At 50.8% G+C, this 27,550-nt stretch overlaps 1 protein-coding gene across 7 annotated transcripts; it reads left to right on the top strand.

Moving 5' to 3' along the window:
• The first annotated feature begins 133 nt into the window (after positions 1–133).
• AP1S3 (adaptor related protein complex 1 subunit sigma 3) lies at positions 134–27,550 on the top strand. 7 transcript variants are annotated; one of them, XM_064152649.1, is made up of 5 exons: positions 156–433; positions 18,185–18,340; positions 20,410–20,518; positions 23,714–23,851; positions 27,074–27,550. In XM_064152649.1, the coding sequence occupies exons 1-5, from the start codon at positions 171–173 to the stop codon at positions 27,107–27,109; spliced, it is 702 nt and encodes a 233-aa protein (XP_064008719.1). In that variant the 5' UTR covers positions 156–170; the 3' UTR covers positions 27,110–27,550. The 7 variants fall into 7 exon arrangements, 6 of the variants coding, with proteins under 6 accessions (XP_064008719.1, XP_064008720.1, XP_064008722.1 ...); XM_064152652.1 differs by having other exon boundaries at positions 348–433; positions 18,162–18,340; XM_064152654.1 differs by lacking the exon at positions 156–433 and adding an exon at positions 603–685 and having other exon boundaries at positions 18,162–18,340.

Below are 27,550 nucleotides of genomic sequence, written 5' to 3'. Positions count from 1 at the left end.
GCCCCTGTGCCCGCCGCACACCAGCCCCTGTGCCCGCCGCACACCTGCCCCTCTGCCCCTGCTCTGCTGCCCTTCTCCCGGGGCACAGGTGAGGAGGAGCCGGTAGACAGCAGTCCTAGCCACCGGTCTGGGGACGGTGCAGGACTTCCTCGGCCGCCCAGGCGTGCCCTATGCCCTCACACCGCTTCTCCCGACTGTGGCCTCGCCGCTGCGCACCGGCTCCACGTCCCCCGACGGCAGCCCCGTGCCGCGGCGCAGCGGGGAGGCGGAGGCGCCCGGGGAGTGCCCTGTCGGGGCATTGTGGGAAGGAGCGGTGCGGCCGGGCCTCACCTGCGGCGGGGCGGGGAGGAGGGCAGGGCAGCAGAGGAGGGAGGCGGCCGGCAGGCAGCCGGGCCCGGCCGGCGCCCAGCCCGCCGCCGACTGTCGCGCCATGGTAAGTGGGCTGGGGCCGTCGGGTTTCACCGGGCGGGAGCCTGCCGTAACCGCGCTGCGCCCCCGCCGTGCGCCCCCGCGGAGCACTGTCGCTGGGCTTCCCGCTGGGGCCGGCCGGAGGCAGAGCGGAGTGGCCCCGTCCCTGCGTCCCTCTCAGCCCCGGGGGGAGCCGCGGGCAGCCCCTCCGCGGGCCGGCGCGGGCCTTGCGCCCAAAGCAAACAGCGGTGTCCGGGCAAGCAAAGTCCCCGCAGAGGTGGGTCCGGCCGCGCCGCCCGCTGAAATGCGCCTGGCCTTGGCCGCCCAGGGAGGGGGAGCGTCCCGGAGTAGGTGCGACAGCCACTTGCTTGCCTTGGGAGGAGAGAAACTTGGGTTGAAAAGGATTTCTTGCCCTCGTCCCGCTGGGGCAAGCCGACTTGGCTGTAAACAGCTGGAATGTGTTCTTCTGCCAGTGCCTGCCAGCCCTGCTAGGGCTGTGCCGGCCGCTCGCAGGCACCGAAACGGCCATTTCCGAGCGGGTTTGGGCAAGGCTTGCACCTGTGTGGAAGGAAGGCGAGTTAGGTTCTTTCGCTTTCGAGCCTGCTGGCCCGTGAGGTGAGCTGGGGTCATGCTATCAGCCTTGCGTAGCCAACCAGGAAAACAAGGCTCAGCGGAGAGAGCTTTTGTAGTCTGCCTGTAACTCGAGGAGCGGCAGGTCAGGTCGGCTCCGCTGCCTGGAGAAGGGTCGGATGTGGTGTCGTATGGATCTGTGTCTTTTGGCTGGCCTTGGTGTCCGGCCGTGGCAGCATCGGGCACTGGGTTTTCTTGGGATGGGAGCACTGGGAAGAGCTTTTCCCCGTCTGTATTCCCTGATGCTGGGGAAGCGGAGAGCTTGGGTGGCAGCCTTACCTCCCACTTCGGCTCCTCCACTCTGGTACTTGGTGTCATGGGGGTTGTAGGAACTTAACTCTGGCTTTCCCTCAAGTAGTGCTTCTGGGAGAGAGCATGTGGGTCTGGTTCTGTTCCATAAGCATTGCCCTATTGGCAGCCAGTCTGCATGTGGCTGGGTAGATGCAGCAGCAGTGCCTTCTTTTAGCTCGGAAGGGGCCAACATCCCTTTAAGTTGATGAGCTGACAAGCAGGATCCCAGGATACGAGGCCCTTTGGCTCTCCACTGCTGTGCTTGGTGGTGGTTTGCTGGTATGGAAAAAGGTTGTCGTGGTTATTCTCTCCATCATCAGAGTAATGGTTAGATTTCTTTCCCTCTGGGCTCTCAGGCAGTAAGAGGGGCAGTGATGCCTCTTAATCAAGAAACCAACTCCCTGCTTGGTAATTCCATCTTGGGACAGGTTCTGTGAGCATGCCCTGGGACGATGTCTCGGCACAGCTTGCCTGTTGTGTGCATCTGTAATATCAGTTACTGGCCATGCAGCTGAGGAGAAGTCTCTCAACTCCTTCCTTCATCGCAGGCCAAGTTTAGTTGTTTGTCTCTCCTCCCAGAGGGAGAGATCCTTGTTTGCCTCCAGTGGTTTGGCCAGACTGTTAAATAGGTGTTAGCCCGGTGTATTTAGAAAGGCATCCCTGTCATTACATTTGCAAATAGAATATGCACAGTAATGAATTTACAGACAGCAGCGCAGCCTCCACGCCTTCAGTCCCCATATGTGTCTTGCTGGTTACACCCAGAGTCAGCCCTACATAGCCACTTCCCTCCAATAAAGTTGAGGCAAACAGTCAGAGTTCCCATTCTGCCCTTGAAGGTCAGTAAATAAGGTAGCTGATTTCAGGGAAACTGATCTCAGAACCCTCCCTGCTGCAGACGCTTCACAAATGCCAGTTCTCAAAGCATTCGCCACAGCCTCAGGGGAGTGCTGCTTACAGGAGTGCTGTTTGTTGCCAGCTTGGAGCCCATCTCCTCTATTGATCGTTACCATTTGATAAGGTGAGCCTGCGTTCTTGCGATTGATAAGCTGGGTTTTTCTGAGGTCACAGTGCGAACCCTTGCTGGCGTTACTGACGCTGTCAGCCTTGCCCCGTTCTGTTGTAGCACCGGTGCTGATGAAAAGGTGCTTTTGTCTGGACACTCATCTGGCTTAAAATCCCACTCTCTGTCATCTAGTTTCTCTGAAGGGCTTGTCACGCTGGCTTAAGCCTGCAGAAATAAGTGATACTGAGTTACAAACCAGGAGTAAAACTATTCAGCTGTGCTAGTTTGCAGCAGGCTAGAATGTTTTGGTGGGAAGAACTAGATTACAGGCTGTGAAAGGAAAACAATGGTGATACCAAATTAAAAGATGTGATGGTTTAGGTGTTCCCAGCCCCCCCCACTTTAGAAATCACCCAGACTAGACTCAGCTGGCTCTGGAAATATGAATGAAGCTTATATTTACAGCTGGCACAATAGACAAGCAGAGATTTACAGTATAGACAGTTTTAGACAGAAATAGACAAGGGAAAAGGTAATGCAGAAACACAGCAGCCCTCCCAGAAACACAGCAGCCCTCCCAGAAACCTGAGTCCCCAGCAGGGGCTCTCAGCCACCCCTTCACCTTCCCCCTACCCCTCTCAACCTTACCCCAGTCCCAAGGAAGAATGGAGGTTCAGCCAGGGGGTTAGGAAGCAAAGTGGCTTAGCCCAAACTGGAGGGTGAGGTTAGAGAGATGCAGCTCAGCCAGCAGCCCCAGCAAGAGAGGTGCTGAGAGATTATCTAATGCTTTTATTTCTTGTTCCTGTACATCTCAGCAAGCCTGTGAGCAAAGTAGCCATCCCCATTGTTTTCCTTTTACAGCCTGTAATCTAGTTCTTCTCACCAAAACATTCTAGTCTGCTTCAAACTAGCACAGTAGGCTCACAGGCAAAGGATTTTCAGTGTTTAATCTCTTTGTAGATCGATTTCTCCAGTTTGGAATCACAGAGTTGTGCTTGCTTGTGCTTGTTTTTCTGTGCTTTGAGATCTCAATGGCAGGTACTTGGGCAAGTAGCACTCTGCCTAGCAAGCCAACGGGATGGCATTTAACAAGGCCAAGTGCAGGGTTCTGCACTTTGGCCACAACAACCCCAAGCAGTGCTACAGGTTGGGGCCAGAGTGGCTGGAAAGCAGCCAGGAGGAAAGGGACCTGGGGGTGCTGGTAGAGAGGAGCTGAAGATGAGGCAGCAGTGTGCCCAGGTGGGCAGCAGAGCCAGTGGCATCCTGGCCTGCATCAGGAACAGTGTGGCCAGTAGGACAAGGGAGGTTATTCTTCCCCTGTGCTCAGCACTGCTCAGGCCACACCTTGAGTGCTGTGTCCAGTTCTGGGCTCCTCAATTCAAGAGAGATGTTGAGGTGCTGGAAGGTGTGGAGAGAAGGGCGACAAGGCTGGTGAGGGGCCTGGAACATAAACCCTATGAGGAGAGGCTGAGGGAGCTGGGGATGTGCAGCCTGCAGCAGAGGAGGCTCAGGGCAGAGCTCATTGCCGTCTACAACTCCCTGAAGGGAGGCTGTAGCCAGGTGGGGTTGGTCTCTTCTGCCAGGCAAGCAGCACCAGAAGAAGGGGACACAGTCTCAAGTTGTGCCAGGGTAGGTCTAGGCTGGATGTGAGGAGGAAGTTGTTGTCAGAGAGAGTGATTGGCATTGGAATGGGCTGCCCAGGGAGGTGGTGGAGTCTCTGTTGCTGGAGGTGTTGAAGCCAAGCCTGGCTGGGGCACTTAGTGCCATGGTCAGGTTGATTGGCTAGGGCTGGGTGCTAGGTTGGACTGGCTGAGCTTGGAGGTCTCTTCCAACCTGGTTGATTCTATGATTCTATGATGCCAGGTATTTGCTGTGTTGTAGATTCCTGAGCAAACTCTCTGTTCAGCCCAGCTGACTGCATGCCTTGCTGAGAAAGGTGGCTTTTCTGCCCAGCTGCTACTCCCTGATGTCAAAAACCCAAGCCAAACAGAAGAGGCTTTTAAGAGACTAAATCCTGCTCTCTGACAGATATGGGTGCAACAAATAAGCACATCCAGGCTTGCTGTCACAGCAGGGATAGAGCAGAAAGTAGTATTATTAGTTTCCCCAAGGACACATGTTGCTGTAGTCCTTCATGCTCCGGAGCATTGCAACACCTTTGTCCTAGTGCCACTTTGGTGTTATCAGTGTGGCTTTCGTAACAGTGCGGGGCTCTGGGTGCCTTGCTTTGAGGGCATGATTGGTGCCTGCCTAGTCCAAGGCCTGCTTGCCTCTTTCCTGTGCTGCTAGTCAGTGCAGTGAATAAAACCAGTGCTTGGCATCCTGGGCTGGCTCAGGAGCAGTGTGGGCAGCAGGACAAGGGAGGTTCTTCTGCCCCTGTGCTCAGCACTGCTCAGGCCACCCCTTGAGTGCTGTGTCCAGTTCTGGGCTCCTCAATTCAAGAGAGATGTTGAGGTGCTGGAAGATGTCCAGAGAAGGGCAGCAAGGCTGAGGAGTGGCCTGGAGCAGAGCCCTGTGAGGAGAGGCTGAGGGAGCTGGGAGTGTGCAGCCTGCAGCAGAGGAGGCTCAGGGCAGAGCTTATTGCTGTCTACAACTACCTGCAGGGAGGCTGTAGCCAGGTGGGGTTGGTCTCTTCTGCCAGGCAAGCAGGAACAGAAGAAGGGGACAGAGTCTGAAGTTGTGGCAGGGGAGGTCTAGGCTGGATGTGAGGAGGAAGTTGTTGTCAGAGAGAGTGATTGGCACTGGAATGGGCTGCCCAGGGAGGTGGTGGAGTCTCTGTTGCTGGAGGTGTTGAAGCCAAGCCTGACTGGGGCACGTAGTGCCATGGTCTGGTTGGTTGTCTAGGGCTGGGTGCTAGTTTGGACTGGGTGATCTTGGAGGTCTCTTCCAACCTGATTGATTCTATGATTGTGGAAATGATCTGAAACCCTGGGAAAATATCCAAAGGATCTCTTTGAGCAGAGGGGCTCTAAAATTGGTCTTGGCTTGAGTAGAAAAAGAGTTGGCAAGCGCCATTTGCACTTAGTGAGACATTTGATATCAGCTGCTGATCCAGAAGCTTGAGTGGAAATACTGCAGTGACTGCAGCTGCTCACACCTACCTGGTCTTTGGAATTGAACTCTCAGCCTCGATGTTAAAATAGCCTCAGGTCTGCAAATGTGTTTTCTGCGCTGCAGAGAATTTGCTGTCTATAGTTTGAAGGGTATCTGTGCTACCTCAGTGTACTGACCTGGAGGAGATGATGAACTTTGCCTCTGAAAGACAAGAAGGGCAGCAGGTGGGAGTAGAGGAAATGACAAATGAATGATTGCTGCAATCTGAGGCTGAATTCTGTGTGAGAGAAAAAAGAACATAGTCCATAGTGGTATTTCTTTGCTTATATCTTCTGTAGTGAACTATCTGTGTGGAAGTAGATACTGGTAGTGGCTTGGCTGCCCTTTTTGAAGATCCTGGGTAGATAGGTTTTAAAGCTTGGAAGGAGATGATGGCAGGGGAAGTGATAGAAATGCATGATCACTGTGAAGAGTGATTGCTGCAAAGAGTGAAGGTACCTGCTGGGAAATTTTTAGGCACTGATTGTAAAGGGGACTACTTTTTCACACAGTGTAGGTGAATGTTTTTAATCCAGTGGTGTGTGCCGTGGGTGTCTTAGTTAGGCAGATGATGGGTCCACAGGTGGGTTGTCTGGATCCAGTTTCTGGCCCTGAATCCTTAAACTTGTGACTTCTGGAGCCAGGACTACCATGGTGATTTTACACGTGCACTATTGTTCTGGATGCTGCTCAAATCAGAGTGCTGCTCAGGGGGGGTGAGCCATAATCTGGTGTTCACTTGCTTCCTCTCGCTCAGTTGGACTTATGGGTATCATTTTGTGGGGTCTGCTAGGAAAAAAGAGTGGTTTGGGGTTCTTCTCAGAAGGGCTGTAATATCTGATGTTGACTTGATCCTCTTCTGGTCTTGGATGTTCTTTCTTGAGTACCCACCTGGAGCACAGCCCTGTGAGGGCTGAGGGAGCTGGAGGTGTGCAGCCTGGAGAAGTGGAGGCTCAAGGGTGATCTTATTGCTGTCTACAACTACCTGAAGGGAGGCTGTAGCCAGGTGGGGTTGGTCTCTTCCACCAGGCAAGCAGCAACAGAAGAAGGGGACACAGTCTCAAGCTGTGCCAGGGGAGGTCTATGCTGGATGTGAGGAGGAAGTTGTTGTCAGAGAGAGTGATTGGCATTGGAATGGGCTGCCCAGGGAGGTGGTGGAGTCACTGTTGCTGGAGGTGTTGAAGCCAAGCCTGGCTGGGGCACTTAGTGCCATGGTCTGGTTGATTGGCTAGGGCTGGGTGCTAGGTTGGGCTGGCTGAGCTCAGAGATCTCTTCCAACCTGGTTGATTCTATGACTGTATAAATAAAGAAATCGAGGTGTGTGTCAGCCACAGGAATTGCTGCCATGGAAAATGCCTGGAGGGCTTTGAAGAATGCCATGACATCTCGGGTGGGCAAATGCAGGACTGGAGGGATCATGGGCAGCCAGGGCTATGCTGCTAAGCATGTGGACCACATAACCTGTTTGCTGCATTTCTGTACCTTTTATTCTAGTTGTTTCCAAATCTCATCTTTCTAAACCATCCCATAGACGTGCAGGCAGCAGTTATAAGCATGAGCAGCAAAGGGACAGAACCATGAAAGGATTGAGGAAACTGATGGGTCAGGGAGGACAGGTAGAGCTGCTTCCCTTGAAGTCCTCCTAGGATTTATGCTTCAGTGTGTACATCAGGCATTAGTGTGAGCCAGTTGGAGTCGTTCCAGCAATGCCTAAATTAAAACTGTGGCTCCTGTACAAAGAATTCTTTCTGTATGCCTAATTACCATCCCTGCTCATTAATTTCCCTGCTATCCTATTCCTACAGGCTCTCATCTGCATTCACACAGCTGCTTTAGGTGTTTGCTTCATTGAGTGGCCACCCTGGACCTTTGCATTTTGCAGGTACTGCAGTTCAGATAGGTGCAAGACCCAATGGAAGTGTAGCAAGGGGGTAGGATGGGAGAAGAAAGTCTACATTTGGGTGTTTGAAGGCAAGCTTGACAGGCCTTTCTGGCCAGACATGTCTTTCTGGCCTGCTCTGTCCTGGATTCTTGTGTTTCTCAGTATCACAGGCATAACCCCAGCTACTCTCTGCACCAGTCTCTATTATTGTTTTTTTTTCCCTCAAACTGGCTGAGTTGCTGTAGGGTGTCAAAGAATCACAGAGCTTGGAAGGGACCTCTGGACCACTTAGTCCAACCCCACTGCTGAAGCAGGGTGAGCCTAGAGCACATGACCCGGGATTGGTGTCCAGGTGGGTTTGGAACCTCTGCAAAGAAGGACACTCCACAACCTCTCTGGGAAGACTGCACCAGGGCTCCAACACCCTTGCAGGAAGGAAGTTTTTCTCATGTACAGGTCAGATATCCAGGGTTCCAGTTTATGCTTGCTAGCCTTTGTCTTATCACTGGGCACCACTGATAAGCAGTAAGTAGATCCTCTTTCATTTCCATATGTTGTCATCTGCTCAGCCCTGAGAAGAGGAGAGAGGGCATTAAAACTACCAGACAGTGAATGCCCATTGTTGTCTTGCTGCTTGTTGTTGGAACTCGAAGGTGGTTTTGATCAGACACCTGCTGTTCTCAGTGGGTTGTTAACCAGTGTGGGAGCTCCTCTATGGTCATCAGCCTCTGTTTGGTCCCTTGAGGCAAGCAATAAACACAGATTGCAATGGAAAGAGAAACAGAGCCTTTTTTGTTTGAAGAAAGTACAGAATCATAGAATCAATCAGGTTGGAAGAGACCTCCAAGATCACCCAGTCCAACCTAGCACCCAGCCCTAGCCAGTCAACCAGACCATGGCACTAAGTGCTCCATCCAGCCTTGTCTTGAACACCTCCAGGGACAGCGACTCCACCACCTCCCTGGGCAGCCCATTCCAATGCCAATCACTCTCTCTGCCAACAACTTCCTCCTCACATCCAGCCTAGATCTCCCCTGCCACAACTTCAGACTCTGTCCCCTTCTTCTGGTGCTGCTTGCCTGGCAGAGGAGCCCAACCCCCACTTAGCACATTATGCATTTGTCTTGCACTGCTGCAGGGTGGAAGGAGCACACATGAAGTGCTTGCTGAGTGTTTGCCTGCTCGGTTGTTGTGTTTGGATGATAGTTGTACTTAACTGGAGTGAGGCTATCCAGGAGGTTGTTGGCTGGATCAATACTGTATGGTGTAAATACCCTTTAAGTGCTTGTATGGTGCTCGATTTGAAATCTTCAGTAATAAGCAAAGGGTGGCTTCTGCATGATGAAAAGTGTACAATCAATGTGCAGCTGTAGTCACATGGGCCTGTAATGATCTGGCACAGCTTTTATTGCATGGACTTTGGATGTATTGTTTAGGGGAAATTGGTCAGAAAGATTCCTAATGGAGATGAAGCGAGGAGGAATTCAGTGCCAGACAGGCAGCAGTGCACTGCTTCAGGCTCTTTGTGGGACCAGTTGTTCACTCCAGTTGCTTTTTTATTGCTTCCCAACATCATGCAGACAAAGTGTGTGTTTTAAAGCTGAGTTCCAGAGAATTGTGACATTGTTTTGGTTGAAAAAGACCTTCAAGATCACTGAGTCCAGCCATTCTCTTAACTCTACCAAGGCAGGTGCTAAACCATGTCTCTGTGTCTTTTAAAACACCTCCAGGGATGGGGATTCAGCCACCTCCCTGAGAAGCCTATTCCCATGTTTGAGAAACCTGTCAGGGAAGAATTTTCTTCTAATTTGGAATCTAAACCTGCCCTGGTGCAACTCCAGGCCATTTCTTCTCATCCTATCATCACTTGTTCCTTGGGAGAAGAGACTGACCCTCCCCTGCCCTTCCCCCCCCCCACCTTGCTCCAGTTTCCTTTCAGGGAGCTGCAGAGAGTTAGAAGGTCTTCTCTGAGCTTCCTTTTCTCCAGGCTAAACATCTCCAGTTCCCTCAGCTGCTTGTGGTGAAACTTGTACTCCAGACCCTTCACCAGCTTCCTCACCTGATTCAGAACCTTGGTGCTGAGTACAGGAGGACCACCTCAATTCAAGAGAGGTGTTCAGATACTGGAAGGTGTCCAGAGAAGGCCAATGAAGCTGGTGAGGGACCTGGAGCAGAGCCCTGTGAGGAGAGGCTGAGGGAGCTGGGGGTGTGCAGCCTGCAGAAGAGGAGGCTCAGGGCAGAGCTCATTGCTGTCTACAACTCCCTGAAGGGAGGCTGTAGCCAGGTGGGGTTGGGCTCTTCTGCCAGGCAAGCAGCAACAGAAGAAGGGGACAGAGTCAGAAGTTGTGTCAGGGGAGGTCTAGGCTGGATGTTGTTAGGAAGTTGTTGTCAGAGAGAGTGATTGGCATTGGAATGGGCTGCCCAGGGAGGTGGTGGAGTTGCTGTCCCTGGAGGTGTTGAAGCCAAGCCTGGCTGAGGCACTTAGTGCCATGGTCTGGTTGATTGGATAGGGCTGGGTGCTAGGTTGGCCTGGATGATCTTGGAGGTCTCTTCCAACCTTCTTGGTTCTATGATCCAAAAAGGAAAGATAAATGGTAACACAAAAAGAGCTGCATGGCTCTACTGGGAAATACTTTCTTTTTGGAGCAGAGAATGAAAACGAGGGAAAGATAAGCAGAATATAAACTCGACTCAGACTAAAACGGTGCCAGGAGATCAGGGAGCCTTCAATAAACCTGAAGTTAGTTAAAAGAGAATTTGATAAGAAGTTGATTCCTCTCTGCCAGGCCCAGCCAGTCAGTCTGGTTTTCCCCAGGCTTCTATCAGCAGCTGTTGTCTTGTCAGCAGCCAAAAATCTGCCCTTTTTTATTCTCCTTCCCTTTTTATGTGGTCCATGAGTTTCTCTCCATTACCATCTCATATATTGCCTCCTGGCAGCAGCTGCAGAGGCTCTGATTTCTGCCCAGCTGTCTGGTTTATGATTTTAATTCCTAATTTGCAGATTTTAATTAAGTTGGGAATTTCAGGAATCCTCCTAGTTTACAAAGCTGGTTTTGATGAAGGCAGTGAGCTCTTAAATGGGCTCAGAAAGGTTACAGCTGAAGCAGAACCTAAACCCACTGCTGCTGGGGTGACAGAGCTGCCTAGGGGAGCAAAACTTTTCCAAACCAAGCAGCACCCAGGAAGAGAGTTGCTTGTTTCTCCCAGTGTTCAGCCACCATGTCCCATTTTGCCTTCCCTCCCCTTAGGCTCCTTGGAGTTGTTTCCCTGTCCTCTCCCGCTGAGGGACCTGGGGCAGCTGGATGCCACAGAACAGGTTTGAGAACAGTCAGCTAATGTTAAGCAGGTTGAATTCCAGGAGGGGGAGAAGCTTTCCTGGTGCACATTCCTCTCACAGTGAGGTGAAAAAGCAACAGATGATAGGACTGAGCTAATTGTGAAGTGTTTGATCAGTCTGGAGTGTGAAATGGCTTAATATTGGGGGAAGCTGCACCAAAGGGAATCTCCAGTCTTGGCAGGGAACAGCTCAGGGGACAAGCTTGGGTAAGCTGCTTATCAGATCGAAGTGCTCTTGAGGAAGGTGAAAAACAATCAGAGTGTGCCTTGGTCTGACAAGTTTCTCTTAGGTTTGCTCATGTGAACCTGTAAACTTTCTGTCTTTTGCATTTCCTCTCTTCTGTTTGCTGGGAAATGACTTCGTGTTGATCGCTTCATTTTTGCAGCCTCAAAACTAGGGATGTTGTTCTTGTCCTGCTGGAAGCTTGTAGGTCAGAAGAAGAATCAGGAGCAGTGTGACCAGTAGGGCACGGGAGGTTCTTCTGCCCCTGTGCTCAGCACTGCTCAGGCCACACCTTGAGTGCTGTGTCCAGGTCTGGGCCCCTGAATTGAAGACAGGAGGGCAAGGAAGCTGGGAGGGGCCTGGAGCACAGCCCTGTGAGGAGAGGCTGAGGGAGCTGGGGGTGTGCAGCCTGCAGCAGAGGAGGCTCAGGGCAGAGCTCATTGCTGTCTGCAGCTCCCTGAAGGGAAGCTGTAGCCAGGTGGGGTTGGGCTCTGCTGCCAGGCAAGCAGCACCAGAACAAGAGGACACAGTCTCAAGCTGTGCCAGACTGGATGTGAGGAGGAAGTTGTTGTCAGAGAGAGTGATTGGCATTGGAATGGGCTGCCCAGGGAGGTGGTGGAGTCACTGTCCCTGGAGGTGTTGAAGCCAAGCCTGGCTGGGGCACTTAGTGCCATGGTCTGGTTGACTGGATGGGGTTGGGTGCTAGGTTGACTGGCTGAGCTTGGAGGTCTCTTCCAACCTGCTTGATTCTATGATTCTAAGGCAGAAGATCCTGTAACTGTCCAACCTGTTCTCTAACTTAGAGCTGTAGCTAATTTAGAGATGCATGAGAGGAGGATGAGTGCAGGCTTACAAGTCTGGTTTAAATAAAAGCCCAGACTCTTTTCTAATTAGCAAATACTGGCCTGTGAGATTTAAACGGAGTCATTGAAGCTGTTTGCTGACTGTGGAGGGCATTTTGCACAGTGCTGTAGGTGATTTGGTCTGATTCAGTAAAAGAAGCTAATAAAATTACACTCAGCTCCCAGACCAAAGCTTGTCTCCTGCAGATTCTGCAGCAAAGGCAGCAGATGCTCACACACAACCTTGTACTCTTCATCCTAACCCACTCAGGCTTGGACCCAAGAATTCCCTCTGGCATTGCCCTGGAGTCTGGGGGTGGTTAGTCATAGCCAGGACACCCTGGAATGGCAGGAGAGGAAACCAAGCACTCTACTTCAAAAGTAATTTCCTTGTAGCAAGTCATTTACCTTTGTTATCCTCTGGAATCAGAACTTTTAAAGACAAGTAAAACATTGTAGGATAATCATAGAATCATAGAATCAACCAGGTTGGAAGAGACCTCCAAGCTCAGCCAGTCCAACCTAGCACCCAGCCCTATCCAGTCAACCAGACCATGGCACTGAGTGCCCCAGCCAGTCTTTTTTTGAATACCTCCAGGGACAGTGACTCCACCACCTCCCTGGGCAGCCCATTCCAATGCCAATCACTCTCTCTGCCAGCAACTTCCTCCTCACATCCAGCCTAGACCTCCTCTGGCACAACTTCAGACTCTGTCCCCTTCTTCTGTTGCTGCTTGCCTGCCAGAAGAGCCCAACCCCACCTGGCTACAGCCTCCCTTCAGGTACCTGCAGACAGCAATGAGCTCTGCCCTGAGCCTCCTCTGCTGCAGGCTGCACACCCCCAGCTCCCTCAACCTCTCCTCACAGGGCTCTGCTCCAGGCCCCTCCCCAGCTTTGTTGCCCTTCTCTGGACACCTTCCAGCACCTCAACATCTCTCTTGAATTGAGGAGCCCAGAACAGGACACAGCACTCAAGGGGTGGCCTGAGCAGTGCTGAGCACAGGGGCACAAGAACCTCCCTTGTCCTGCTGGGGCAGCCCAGGATGCCATTGGCTCTGCTGCCCACCTGGGCACTGCTGCCTCATCTTCAGCTCCTCTCTACCAGCACCCCCAGCTCCCTCTCTGCCTGGCTGCTCTCAGCCACTCTGTCCCCAGCCTGTAGTGCTGCTTGGGGTTGTTGTGGCCAAAGTGCAGAACCCTGCACTTGGCCTGGTTCAATCTCATCCCATTGACTTCTGCCCACCCATCCAGCCTGGCCAGGTCCCTCTGCAGGGCTCTCCTACCTTCCAACAGCTCCACAGCTGCTCCTAGCTTGGTGTCATCTGCAAACTTACTGATGCTGGACTCAATCCCCTGGTCCAGATCATCAATAAAGATATTTGTAGTTTGGCTGCTGAAACCAACCCAAAAATTCCTTCACATCCATCTTGGCATCTTCTGTGCCCAGGTGCCCAAGAAGGCCAGCAGCATGCTGTCCTGTATCAGCAATAGTGTGTCCAGCAGGACTTAGGGATGTGATTGTCCTCTTGTACTTGGTACTGGTGAGCACACACCTTGGGTGTTGAGTTTGGTTTTGGGCCTCTCTCTACAAGAAGGACATTAAGATGCTGGAGCAGATTCAGAGAAGGCAATGAAGTTGATGAAGGGCATAGAGCACAAGTCTTGTGAGAAGCAGCCCAGACAAATGGGGTCGTTTGCTCTGGAGTAAAGGAGGCTGAGGAGAGATCTTGTTCTCTATAACTCCCTGAGAGGAACCTGGGGTGAGGCAGATGTTGGTCTCTTCTCCCTAATAGCAAGTGACAGGGCAAGAGGAAATGCTCTCAAATCATGCCAGAGGAGATTTAGGTTGGACACAAGGAACAATTCCTTTCCTGAAAGAGTTTTCAGGGCCTGGAACAGGCTGCCCAAAGAAATGTTGGACTGTCTCTGGAGAGATTTAAAAGACCTGTAGAGGTGGTGCTGAGGGATGTGGTTTAGCGTTGGCCTGGCAGTGCTGGGCTAGGGGTTGGGCTTGTTGCTCTGGAAGTTCTCTTCCAATCTGAACAGTGCTGTGATTCTAGCATTAGCTCTGAAGGACAGCAAATACGCTCTCCTGCTCGAGGAGGAAGGAACAGATGAGCTGCTAGATTTGTTTGTGCAGTGCTTCACCACTTCCAGGCTTACTGAGGCATCAAAACCTTTCAGTGAACTGTAATGAACAGAGGTATGAGGGTGAGGAGCATGCGGTGTCGTTATCAGTGTGGCTGGGCAGAGCAAGGTTGAACTGAATGAAAGAGTTCATGGTTTAGCACCAGATTTGATAGCTAGAAAGTGGTTGGACTCAATGATACTGAAAGTCCTATCCAGCCAAACCAGTCCTATGATTCTATGCTGTCAACTTTTGATAGGGCTTCATTGACTAATTGGCTCCATTTCAGCTGACTCTGATCATCCACTGTATTTTAAAGATCTGTTTATCAAATAGCTGCTGCCTGTGCCTGATGGCTGTTAAATGGACACCCACTGACCTGCTGCTGTTGTCTGCAGAGCCTCCACTCTGCTTTTCAGTAAATCCTGAGCATGACAAAGGCTTCAGAGCAAGTATCACAGTATCACCAAGGTTGGAAGAGACCTCACAGATCATCAAGTCCAACCCTTTACCACAGAGCCCAAGGCTAGACCATGGCACCAAGTGCCACGTCCAACCTTGCCTTGAACTGCCCCAGGGACGGAGACTCCACCACCTCCCCAGGCAGTCTCCGTGAAACAGCCTTTCCTCCATCCAGCTCCTCTCAGTGGAGAGGTGCATGAACAGTAAGCACCATCCCTTCATCTCCGTCCCTGGGGCAGTTCAAGGCAAGGTTGGATGTGGCACTTGGTGCCATGGTCTAGCCTTGGACTCTGTGGTAAAGGGTTGGACTTGATGATCTGTGAGGTCTCTTCCAACCTTGGTGATACTGTGATCTGCTGGGAAGAGGTAACCCTGCTAGCTGGAATATCACCTTCTCATAGCCCAGCTGGTCACAGGATCAGAGAAAGGCAAAAACATGGTGCTTTGATCTTGGCTGTAATCAGACCTACCAGCAGCAGAGTTGTTTTTATTTAGCCTGCTCATCTGGAGAGTGTTCCAGGACTCAACACGAGGCAGCTGCAAAGTCCTTGTAATTTGGTTAAGCACATTAGACTAATGGTGGCCAAGAGCTGTGTTTCCAGCAGCTGGTCCTGCCACAGACACGTAGGAATAAAGCAGTCTGACTTTCCTGGTGGACCAGGGGCTGTCTAGCCTGGAGAGGAGAAGATTGAGAGGGGATCTTATCAATGTGTATCAGTAGATAAAGGACAAGGAGCAAAAAGGTGGGGCCAGACACTCCTCAGTAGTGCCCAGTGACAGGACAAGGCACAAAGTGGAACCCAGAAGGTTCCACCTGAAGATGAGGAGAAACTTATTTCCTATAAGGGCACCAGAGCCCTCGAGCAGGCTGCCCAGAGAGGTTGTGGGCTCTCCTCTGAAGAGATTCCAGACCTGCCTGGACATTGTAATCCTGGGCAGCTGCCTGTAAGTGACCTTGCTTTAGCTGGGCAGTTGGACTAGATGATCCCCAGAGGTCCCTTTCGTCCCTCACCATTCTGTGATTCCCTAAAATGGAGGTGGAGTGTTGGGAAGCATAGGGACAGCAGTAAGCTGGAATTGGAAACAAGATGAAGATAAGGGTGTAGACTGAGAAGATGCAGGAAGGGATTTAGACTAATGGGGATCTGCATCTGACGTGCTCCTCTGCTGGGACTTTGCAAGGGTTGGGAGCAGGAGAGGAAAATGAGGCTCCTGTGCTTCTCTTTGGTCATCCCAGTATCAAGGGAAGGCTTGTCTCTCAAGTGGCAGTGTTCCTGTCCTTGTGCACACAGCTGTGGCTGTGACCAGACATCCCTGCAGCTGTGCCTGGCCTCCAAGCATTGGGACTGATAAGAAAAGCTGTAGGGATGCCTGTCAAGAATGGGACAGTTCAGTGTCATCAGCAACTGGTGCCATCCCTGGGGATTTCTTCAGCTTCCTTTCCAGACCAGTTTCTTCTTTTCCTTGTGGTCTCTTGTAGGAACAAGCTGCTTGCTTTGTGACCCAAAGCATTGCAATTCCAGCACCTTTAGTGATGTTGATTGTTATTTCTAGTCCTGTGCCTTGTTCTCCCTAGCCCAGCTGTGTCTCAGTCTTTATTCCCTTCACTAAGGTGTGCCTTATATTACTGGAGGAGGGGCTAGGGTCCTCTTCTGACCACTGCGACGTGGGGACACACCTTCTGGTCCCTAGGGAAATGGCAGAGTAGGAAGCAAAGCTGCTGTTTGCAAAAGGTGAGGGAGTTTGGGTGGGAGGTGATGCAAGAAGGATGCTGTGTGGGAGAGCTTCTACATGGGTGGGTGAAGAGACAGGGGAGGAGAGCGAACTCTGCTTCCACGTTCACCCTGTCTCAGATCTGTCCAAGCATCACAGTGTGGCTGTAAATGACCTCAGCAGGTGTCACGGAGGGGGATTCTCAGCACCTACGCCGGATTTGGCGGAGGGGAGAAATTAATTGGGGCAAGATAATGTTATCTAAAAATATATGTGTATTAATCTCAATATTCTGAACTCTCACCACCCCCAACCGCTGTGTAGTAATAGTAATATTCAATACACAGTTATGAAAACATTCTAGGATAGAATATGTACAGGAACTTACTAATTAACTAGCAAACATTCAAACTACCAACAGAGAGAGGAGTTTTCCCCCACGGCTTAATGCCACTTGGGGTCTGTGTGCTATTTGTCCAGCAGAGTGAGCTGGCACTGCTTCTGCTCTATGGCAGAGGTAACAGATATTTACAGAGGTGTTAAAGCATTTACTCACAACTCTTATTAATCATTAATCACCCTCTGGGACTATGTCACAGCCTGTGCCTAGTGTCCAGACTTCAGGGTCTCTGCCTGTGGACTTTGAGGCTGAAATCCTCCCGCCTTGAGGGGATGTCTTGGGTTCAAATGCAGGTTCCCAGAGACTCTAATAAATTTAATAGACCCAATGACAATTTATAGAATTTATAGAGTGCCCTCCCCTCTTCCCCCTCCTTTTCCCAAAAGACAGGGAGAGAGAGAAAGGTAGGGACACCCAAATAAATCAATCTCACTCGATTTGGAAGTGAAAAAGGAAAAGTTTAACAATAACTTAGAAAAGGTATTGGAGGTAGGGAAGTTTACAAAGGATAAGGAAGGGAAAATAGCAAAATACAACAAGGGGTGGATACAACCCGAGTAATGTGATGGTGTTTCTGCCTCGTGGCTGCCACGGGGTGTGCTGGAATGCAGTATGAGTGTGTGGGTCAAGAGGGAGCCAAGGCAAAAGAGCATGAGGAGCAGGAAGTGCTCCTCTTTTATACCACAGGAAGTGGGGGGAGTGGGCTAACCATCACCTGGAGTGTGGCCCACCCCTGGGGAGGGGCCAAGACCCCTAGGGTCAGGTTCAGGGTTACTCCCCCAGGAGTGTTAACCCTATACAGGGGAAAAGATGAATCTTCCCAGTTTCTGGGGAAATGGTGGTCTCTAACCTTGTTCTCCTGACAAAGGATGTAATCTCTGCCTGGGTGCTGCTGGCTCCTTCTGGATGCTGTGTCCAGGAATTCTGTAACAGGACCTCAGGAGCAGGAGGTGCTGTCTCTGGCATGGTTCTCACAGCTAGCAGGCCGTGTGTGTGTGCAGACAATCCAGAGTCTGCTTCCTGGTTATCTCGGCGGCAGTGGCTTTTACCAGGCAGTGATAAGCAGTGGGCATGCAGGGTGTGCGGCTGCTGGGAGTCTGAGCTCTGAAGGTAAAGGCAACGCAGGATCTGGTCCTGATAGCACAGTGGTGTGCAAGTGTGCACAGCTGGCTGGAGACTGTAGGCTCCTCATATATATATATTATAGGCAGGCTTGAGTTAGCTCTGCATCTAAGGTATGCAGGCAGGTGAACTGTGAGTGAGGCTCTGAGTGTGAGCAGTGGTGTCTGAGCTGGGGTCTGAGCAGCTGAGCTATCAAGGCAGCGGCTGAGCATCCGAGCTGTGCAGGGGTCTGAGCTGCAGGTGAGGGTCAGAGCACGTTGTTTACCTGTGCACCCCTATTTATTGAGATTAATGGCCTCTTTGGCCACTAGAATGACCAATCAGGTTGGCAGTCAGCCAAACTTTACCATAATAGGCAGAAGTTCTTGCCTGGACTCTCCCAAATATGGGCATCACATGGACTTACCCCAGGGAGACACGAGCTGGGTGTGTGGGGGCTTACACAACCTGTTTACAACCAGGGGTCCTGGCAGAAAAACATGTCCAGGCAAGGCAAGGCATAGGCAAGCCTATTCTGGGGCCTCCAGGCCAGCAGGATCTCGGGGCTAGCTGACATCAGGCACAGAAGAACAGCTCTTCTCTGGCCGTGGCTCTGGTGTTAACCATGTTGCTTTGTTTGCCCTAGATACACTTCATGCTGTTGTTCAGTCGGCAGGGGAAGTTAAGGCTGCAGAAGTGGTACACGACGCTGCCAGACAAAGAGAAGAAGAAGATCATCCGGGAGATCGTCCAGCTCGTTCTGTCCCGCAACCAGAAAACAAGCAGCTTTGTTGACTGGAAAGACCTCAAGCTTGTTTACAAAAGGTGTGAGTAACTGGATGAGAATGTACAGATGCTGTTTGCACAAATAACACGTGCTGCAAGGGGGGAAATAAAGCTTGCTTTAAGCAAAACATCAAACAAACCTCCCAGCGCCAGGCTAAGCTGGTAGGAGCCTGCCTTAGAATCACAGAATCAACCAGGTTGGAAGAGACCTCCAAGCTCATCCAGTCCAACCTAGCACCCAGCCCTAACCAATCAACCAGACCATGGCACTAAGTGCCTCAGCCAGGCTTTTCTTGAAGACCCCCAGGGACGGTGCCTCCACCACCTCCCTGGGCAGCCCATTCCAATGCCAATCACTCTCTCTGTGAAGAACTTCTTCCTAATATCCAGCCTATACCTACCCTGGCACAACTTGAGACTGTGTCCCCTTGTTCTATTGCTGGTTGCTTGGCAGAAGAGGCCACCCCCCACCTGGCTACAATGCCCCTTCAGGTAGTTGTAGACAGTAATAAGATCACCCCTGAGCCTCCTCTTCTCCAGGCTAAACAGGCCCAGCTCCCTCAACCTCTCCTCATAGGGTTTGTGTTCCAGGCCCCTCACCAGCTTTGTTGCCCTTCTCTGGACATGTTCCAGCACCTCAACATCTTTCTTGAATTGAGGGGCCCAGAACTGGACACAGTACTCAAGGTGTGGCCTGAGCAGTGCTGAGTACAGGGGCAGAAGAACCTCCCTTGTCCTACTGGCCACACTGTTCCTGATGCAGGCCAGGATGCCATTGGCTCTCTTGCCCACCTGAGCACACTGCTGGCTCATCTTCAGCTTACTATCTCTCAGTACCCCCAGGTCCCTTTCCTCCTGGCTGCTCTCCAGCCACTCAGCCATCTAACTGCGTGTAACAGCACAGTGTCCTTGGCTACATGGGCAGGGTGAACTGCGGGGTGAGACATACTTGTGCAGTCTGGCAAAATGAGAATAAAGTAGTGTGAGTGGCTCAGACTCTGTGAGAAGGCTTTAGGCTTCACTTTTAATTCCCCAAGGCAGCCTGCTGGGATGTGTGCTGGGCATTATCAGGCTCCTTGGGAGGCTGCAGGAGCTGTTCTGAGGAACATCCAACATTTGCCTTGAAAAGATTTGTTGCTCTGGAAATTGTTAGTGGCCCTTTTCTTTTCCAAGCAAACCACTGGTCACCATTTACACCATTAACTGCCTGTTAGTTCCTGTACCGTTGTAGCCAACAGAAGTAGCTTTGAGGTACAGCACGCTGTACAAACGAAGCAGGTCACCCGTTGAGCAAAACACAAGTTCCATGCTGTGAAGTGATAGTTAGAACCATCTGACCAGCTGCTGTGACAAGCTGAGCCTCCAGCCACAGCGCCAGAGACTCCAGGGAGATCATTACTCCCAGCTTGTAGCTGATTTAAACAAAGTTCTCTTGCAAGTTGGTTATGAGGACCATTTGTGTGAGCAGTTTCGTGCCTTCTGTCTCTGTGTAAAACAGGCAGTTGATAGCAGGTTTGCTGAGAGGGAACTCCTGGCACCTTGATTTTTGCTGTTCACTAAAGAACAGTAACTCATCCTACAGGTTGTTTAACTCCATTCACTGTTAGAGAGACTTTAAGGTACTACTGCTTTGTGCTCAGTGCTGGAGGTGTCCCACTTTGCCAGGGGTGGAGTTTGTTTTTCTAGCTAACTAAATAACTAGTTTAAATGATCTCATCTTTTCAGGTGTTCTCTGGCACACTTTAAGAATGATCTTTTCAGTGCTTATTAATATCTAATCAGCCTCAAGGATCATCCAGTTCCAACCCCCTGCCATAGGCAGGACACCTCCCACTGGAATAGGTCGCTCAAGGCCTCATCCAGCCTGGCCTTGAACACCTCCAGGGAGGTTGTGGAGCACAGAAGCACCCAATGTGCTGGTGGGGTTGGACTAAGTGATCCCCAAGGGACCCTTCCAACCACACTGAGGTTTAAGGGTTCTGTGCAAGGAAACTTCTGCTTTAGAGACAAGACAGGCATTAACTGTTACCTGCTTAACTTTGAGGAGCTGAACAAGCAGAGCACAGATGATCCAGCTGTTTACTCTGGTTCTGCCTTTCTGTCTCTAGGTATGCCAGTTTGTACTTCTGCTGTGCAATAGAAGACCAGGACAATGAGCTGCTGACACTAGAGGTCGTCCATCGATACGTGGAGCTTCTGGACAGATACTTTGGAAATGTAGGTTTCACTTTCTCCCACAAAACACATTCCTGGCTGGCTGATAAACAAGCAGGGCTCTGAAGCTGCTTTGCTTCATGTCCCCATCTGCACTACTCTAAACTTTCTCAATCCAGAGTGAAATTCATTATTAGATCATAGAATGGGTTAGGTTGGAAGGGACCTCAAAGCTCATCCAGTTTCAACTCCCTGCCATAGGCAGGGATACCTGCCACTAGAACAGGTCACTCAATGCCTCATCCAGCCTGGCCTTCAACACCTCCAGGGACGTTGTGGAGCACAGAAGCACCCAATGGGATCAAAGATCACACTGGGTGCTCCTGCGCTCCACAACCTCCCTGGACAACCTGTGCCAGTGTCTCACCACCCTCACTGCAAAAAAGCCCTTCTCTAACATCCAGTTTTAATCTCTCCTCTGCCATTTTAAACCCATTTTCCCTCATCCTGTTATTGCAAATCCCTCCCCAGCCTTCCTGCAGGCCCCCTTCAGATACTGGAAGGCCACTCCAAGGTCTCCTCAAAACCTTCTCTTCTGCATGCTGCAGAGCCTGAGGTCTTGTAGCCTGTCCTCATAGCAGAGCTGCTGCAGCCCTCTGAGCATCTTTGTGGCCTCCTCTGGACTGACTTCAACAGTTGTCTTATAAAATAGCACTGAAACTATCAAAGATTATTTTTCCATCCTTTCTCCCCACCTCAGACTAATCTTCATGCTTTGTATGTCTGGCTTGGGATAGAATTTGAGAGGAGAGCTTGAGGAAAATTACTTTTAAAACATGTCTCTTGTCAGCAGTACTTTAATTCCCTTGACATCTTCATATACACTGGTTTTACTTGTTTCATATTATTATGTAGCAATTGATGACATATAAACAGGAAAAAAAGGTAAAGTAGGTGGTTGTTGGGTTGGTTTTGGGTTTTTTTATTAAAGAAGTGGTCAAAAAAGGTCTATTAGTAAGTCTTTAAAGATCACAGGAGCCACATCTTTCCTGTAGACATTGTTGAAATTGTTCCCACTGCCTTAATTCATCCCTTATTTTAATCACTGTGCCATAACTCATGTTTGTACTGCCCCAAAACAGAACAGCATTTGGTGGTGGTAGGGTCACTTGGACAGGAAATTTGTCCTGCTCTGTGAAGCTGTGTTCTTTATAAGGCCTGTTATAAGGTTAGGAGGCTAGAAAGGCAGCTTGCTTCTCTGAAAACCAGTATGGGTGTAGCTTTGGTCTCTCTGAAAACCAGTGTGAGCGTAGCTTTGGTCTCTCTGAAAACCAGTGTGAGTGTAGCTTTGGTCTCTCTGAAAACCAGTATGGGTGTAGCTTTGGTCTCTCTGAAAACCAGTGTGAGTGTAGCTTTGGTCTCTCTGAAAACCAGTGTGAGCGTAGCTTTGGTCTCTCTGAAAACCAGTGTGAGTGTAGCTTTGGTCTCTCTGAAAACCAGTGTGAGTGTAGCTTTGGTCTCTCTGAAAACCAGTGTGAGTGTAGCTTTGGTCTCTCTGAAAACCAGTGTGAGTGTAGCTTTGGTCTCTCTGAAAACCAGTATGAGTGTAGCTTTGGTCTCTCTGAAAACCAGTATGGCTGTAGCTTTGGTCTCTCTGAAAACCAGTATGGCTGTAGCTTTGGTCTCTCTGAAAACCAGTATGAGCATCATAGAATCAACCAGGTTGGAAGAGACCTCCAAGCTCAACCAGTCCAACCTAGCACCCAGCCCTACACAATCAACCAGACCATGGCACTAAGTGCCTCAGCCAGGCTTGGCTTCAACACCTCCAGGCACAGCGACTCCACCACCTCCCTGGGCAGCCCATTCCAATGCCAATCACTCTCTGCCAACAACTTCCTCCTCACATCCAGCCTAGACCTCCCCTAACACAACTTGAGACTCTGTCCCCTTCTTCTGTTGCTGCTTGCCTGGCAGAAGAGACCAACCCCACCTGGCTGCAGCCTCCCTTCAGGTAGTCGTAGACAGCAATGAGCTCTGCCCTGAGCCTCCTCTGCTGCAGGCTGCACACCCCCAGCTCCCTCAGCCTCTTCTCACAGGGCTGTGCTCCAGGCCCCTCACCAGCTTCCTTGCCCTTCTCTAAACACCTTCCAGCACCTCAACATCTCCCTTGAATTGAGGAGCCCAGAACTGGTCACAGCACTCAAGCTGTGGCCTGAGCAGTGTTGAGTACCAAGGAAGAAGAACCTCCCTTGTCCTGCTGGCCACACTGTTCCTGATGCAGGGCAGGATGCCATTGTCTACGTTGGCCACCTGGGCACACTGCTGATGTAGCTTTGGTCTCTCTCTGAAAAGCAGTATGAGTGTAGCTTTGGTCTCTGAAAAGCAGTGTGAATGCAGTGTGTTATATAGAATGTAATAAGTAGAATAACTTTGCTCTAAGTCAGTGCAGTAGTAACTGCAGTATTAGGCAATATACAGGATCTTTCTTCACCCTGCTGTCTACCACAGGAGTGCACAGGAAGGTCATAAAATCATGGACTGATTTGGGTTGGAAGGAACCTTAAAGGTTGTCTAGTTCAAACTTCCCTGCTGTCAGCAGGGACACCTTCCAGCAGACCAGGCTGGTCAATGGCTCATACAGCCTGCCTTGGCTTCCAGGCTTGCAGCCTCCACTGCTTCTCTGGGCAACCTGTTCTGGTGCCTTACCATGCTTATGGGGGAAGAACTGCTTCCTAATGTCTGTCTTCCAGGTTTAAACCATGACACCTCATCCTGTCACTGCATGCCTTTGTAACAAGTCCCTCTCCAGCTATCCTGTAGGTCCCCTTCATATGCTGTAAGGCTGCTAGAAGGTCTCCCTAGAGCATTCTGTTCTCCAGGCTGAACATCTCCAACTGTCTCAAATGGTGCCAGGTTCTTACCAGTCATGCCCAGTGACAGCAGTAACTGGAACACAGGAGACTCCATCTCAACATAAGAAAAAGCTTTCTTACTGTGAGGGTGAGCCCTGTGGCACAGCTTGCATAACAGGATTGGGTAGTCTATCCTTGGAGATGTTCAGAAGCCATGGCAACAGGCTTGAGCAGGTGTTGCTTGAGCAGGAAGGCTGGACCAGGTGACCCCCAGAGGTCCCTTCCAGCCTCATCCATTCTGTGATATGTTGAATACATTTGATCATCTTAACAGCTCTTGTCCCAGCAGTGCTTATAATGCTGTGAGAGGGATTTGAATGGGTGTGTCCTTTTGTCTGGGCAGGTCTGCGAGCTGGATATCATCTTTAACTTTGAGAAAGCTTATTTTATTCTGGATGAGTTCATCATCGGTGGAGAAGTGCAAGAAACTTCCAAGAGGTCTGCAGTGAAAGCCATAGAAGAGTCTGACATGTTGCAGGAGGTAAGGCAGAGGCAGACAAAAGGCAAAGAGCTAGGAGAGCCCTGCAGAGGGACCTGGCCAGGCTGGATGGGTGGGCAGAGGCCAATGGGATGAGACTGAACAAGGCCAAGTGCAGGGATCTACACTTTGGCCACAACAACCCCAAGCAGCACTACAGGCTGGGGCCAGAGTGGCTGAGAGCAGCCAGGCAGAGAGGGAGCTGGGGGTGCTGGGAGAGAGGAGCTGAAGCTGAGGCAGCAGTGCCCAGGTGGGCAGCAGAGCCAATGGCATCCTGGGCTGGCTCAGGAGCAGTGTGGGCAGCAGGACAAGGGAGGTTCTTCTGCCCCTGTGCTCAGCACTGCTCAGGCCACCCCTTGAGTGCTGTGTCCAGTTCTGGGCTGCTCAATTCAAGAGAGCTGTTGAGGTGCTGGAAGGTGTCCAGAGCAGGGCAGCAAGGCTGGTGAGGGGCCTGGAGCAGAGCCCTGTGAGGAGAGGCTGAGGGAGCTGGGGGTGTGCAGCCTGCAGAAGAGGAGGCTCAGGGCAGAGCTCATTGCTGTCTACAATGGTGTATGCTGGATGTGAGGAAGAAGTTGTTGTCAGAGAGAGTGATTGGCATTGGAATGGGCTGCCCAGGGAGGTGGTGGAGTTGCCATCCCTGGAGGTGTTCAAGCAAAGCCTGGATGAGGCTCTCGGTGCCATGTTCTGGTTGATTGGACAGGGCTGGGTGATAGTTAGGGCTGGATGAGCCTTGAGGTCTCTTCCAACCTGCTTGATTCTGCGACCTTCTACATCTTCCTTGTTTATCAGGAGCTTAAAGTGCAGCTCAGCTCCTCTGGTACTTTATTATCTAGAGGTATCCAAACCACACCTGGATGTATTCCTGGGTTACCTGCCCTAAGTGGTCCTGCTTTGCAGGGGGGCTAGACTTGATGGTCCCAGAAGGTCCCTTCCAACCCCTACCATTCTATGATTATCCAAATGGTTTCAGTAGTTCAGTTGATGATATCAGAGAAGGTTACAGAGGCTTTCAGTTCATCTTCTAGAGTCAACTGAGGCTCTTTATATAATGTTGTTGCTGTCTTGCAGCTTAACTGCTAGAGTTTCTTGGGTGTAACACTTAATAGTTCAAGATACATCTAAGATGGTTCTGTAAAAGAAAAACATAATATCAGTTTATATTTTATGAATACATCTGCCTGAGAATACAGAAAAATCTCTTCTGTCTCACTAACACATTAGAGACAAATGAGCTGCTCTGTGCTGCAGTGCAAAACTGCAGCAGTCTTGAGAGAGGATAAGGGAGTTTGAATATTGTGCCCAGGTGGCCAAGAGAGCCAGTGGCATCCTGGCCTGGCTCAGGAGCAGTGTGGCCAGCAGCACAAGGGAGGTTCTTCTGCCTCTGTACTCAGCACTGCTCAGGCCACCCCTTGAGTGCTGTGTCCATAGAATCAACCAGGTTGTAAGAGACCTCCAGGATCATCCAGTCCAACCTAGCACCCAGCCCTAGCCAAGCAACCAGACCATGGCACTAAATGCCTCGTCCAGACTTTTCTTGAACACCTCCAGGGACTGTGCCTCCACCACCTCCCTGGGCAGCCCATTCCAATGGCAAATCAGTCTCTCTGTGAAGAACTTCCTCCTAACATCCAGCCTATACTTCCCTCAGCACAACTTGAGACTCCAGTTCTGGGCTCCTCAATTCAAGAGAGCTGTTGAGGTGCTGGAAGGTGTCCAGAGAAGGGCAGCAAGGCTGGGGAGGGGCCTGGAGCAGAGCCCTGTGAGGAGAGGCTGAGGGAGCTGGGGGTGTGCAGCCTGCAGAAGAGGAGGCTCAGGGCAGAGCTCATTGCTGTCTGCAGCTCCCTGAAGGGAGGCTGCAGCCAGGTGGGGTTGATCTCTTCTGCCAGGCAAGCAGCACCAGAAGAAGGGGACAGAGTCTGAAGTTGTGTCAGGGGAGGTCTAGGCTGGATGTTATTAGGAAGTTGTTGTCAGAGAGAGTGATTGGCATTGGAATGGGCTGCCCAGGGAGGTGGTGGAGTCTCTGTTGCTGGAGGTGTTGCAGCCAAGCCTGGCTGAGGCACTTAGTGCCATGGTCTGGTTGATTGGCTAGGGCTGGTTGCAGGTTGGACTGGCTGAGCTTGGAGGTCTCTTCCAACCTGGTTGATTCTATGAGTCTATTGTACTGCTCCACAATAGACATAGCTCCATGCATACAAAGTGGGATCAAGTGTACCCTTAGCAGCTTTGTGCCTAGCACCAAGCTGAGTGGTGCAGTTAACACACCTGAGGGATGGAATATCAACCCAGAAGGACCTGGGCAAGCTCAAGAAGTCGGCCTGTGTAGACAAGCTCAAGAAGAGGGGATGTGTGAACATTCAGCAAGGCCAAGTGCAAGGTCCTGCACCTTGGTTGGGGCAATCTCCAGTATCAATACAAGGTGGAGAGTGACTAGATTGAGAGCAACAGCCTTGTGGAGAAGGACTTGGGGGTACAGTTGGGTGAAAAGCTGGGTGTAAGCCAGCAATGTGCTCTCTCAGCCCAGAAGCCAGCTGTATCCTGGGCTGCATCCAAAGCAGTGTGGGTAGCAGGTCAAGGGAGGAGATCATGCCCCTTGACTACTGTCTGGTTAAGGCCTCACCTGGAGCATTGCATCCAGCTATGGAGTCCTCAGCACAGGGAGATTTGGAACTGTTTGGGGCAAGTTCAGAGAAGGCTACAGAAATGATCCAAAGACTGGAAACCTTCTGCTGGGAGGACAGGCTGAGAGAGTCAGGGTTGTTCAGCTTGGAGAAGGCTCTGGGGGAGACCTTATTGTGGCCTTTCAGTACTCAAAGGGGCTATCAGAAAAATGGGAAGAGACTTCTTATCAGGGCCTGGCAGGATGAGGGATGATGGTTTTAAGCTAAAAAGAGGGGTGATTCAGACTAGATAGAAGGAAGACATTTTTTACACTGAGGATGGTGAAACTGTGGCCCAGGTTGCCCAGAGAGGTGGTAGATGCCCCATCCCTGGAAACATTCTGAGCCTAGCTGAAAGTGTCAGTGCTGATTAGATTTTGTGCTGAGGGATTTGGTTTAGTCAGTGACTTCTCAGTGGGAAATCAATGATTGGACTTGATGAGCTTGAAGCTTGAAGTGACTTCAGGGGAGTTAGACTGGATGGCCTGCAAAGGTCCCTTCCAGCCCAAACCACTCTGTCATTCTGCAGCAATGAGTCAGTTGTCTCTCTGTGTCCTGTGTTTTGCAGACAGTGGAAGAGTACATGAACAAGCCTGCCTTTTGATGCTGAAACTACCTGCTGAGAGGGAGTCAACTGCTGGCTGCACCTCTCAAATGTACTTCCCAATACTGTTCCCCGATGTGCCAGATCCTCAGAGAAACACCCAAAGCCAATAACTGGAGGAGTTTGTTTGTATAATGGTGAAGATGAAGGTCAGCTAATGTAGCACAGGGTCTAACAATTCTGGACTTGAGTTTCTCAGAGTTGTCACTACCCTTGGTCTAGTTTCTCTTCTCTTTGCTGTACTAGACACTTGTTTTGTACCATGTCTCCTACCTATGGGTTTTTACCATCCTAAAATGCCCATTTGACAATACTTCAAAGAGGTACTTTTACTAGTCTTGGTCTGCTGCTGGCTGTATGACTCTTGTACAAATGTCCATTGTTTTGAGTGTAATGATTATTCTGCTCAAATAATAAATGTTGTTTTTTCTAAAAGCCAAA

The sequence above is a fragment of the Pogoniulus pusillus genome, chromosome 13 (assembly GCF_015220805.1).
Source record: "Pogoniulus pusillus isolate bPogPus1 chromosome 13, bPogPus1.pri, whole genome shotgun sequence".
Taxonomy (NCBI): Eukaryota; Metazoa; Chordata; class Aves; order Piciformes; family Lybiidae; genus Pogoniulus; species Pogoniulus pusillus.
The sequence above is the reverse complement of the archived record's forward strand: the minus strand, read 5'-3'. Positions and strand labels throughout refer to the sequence as shown.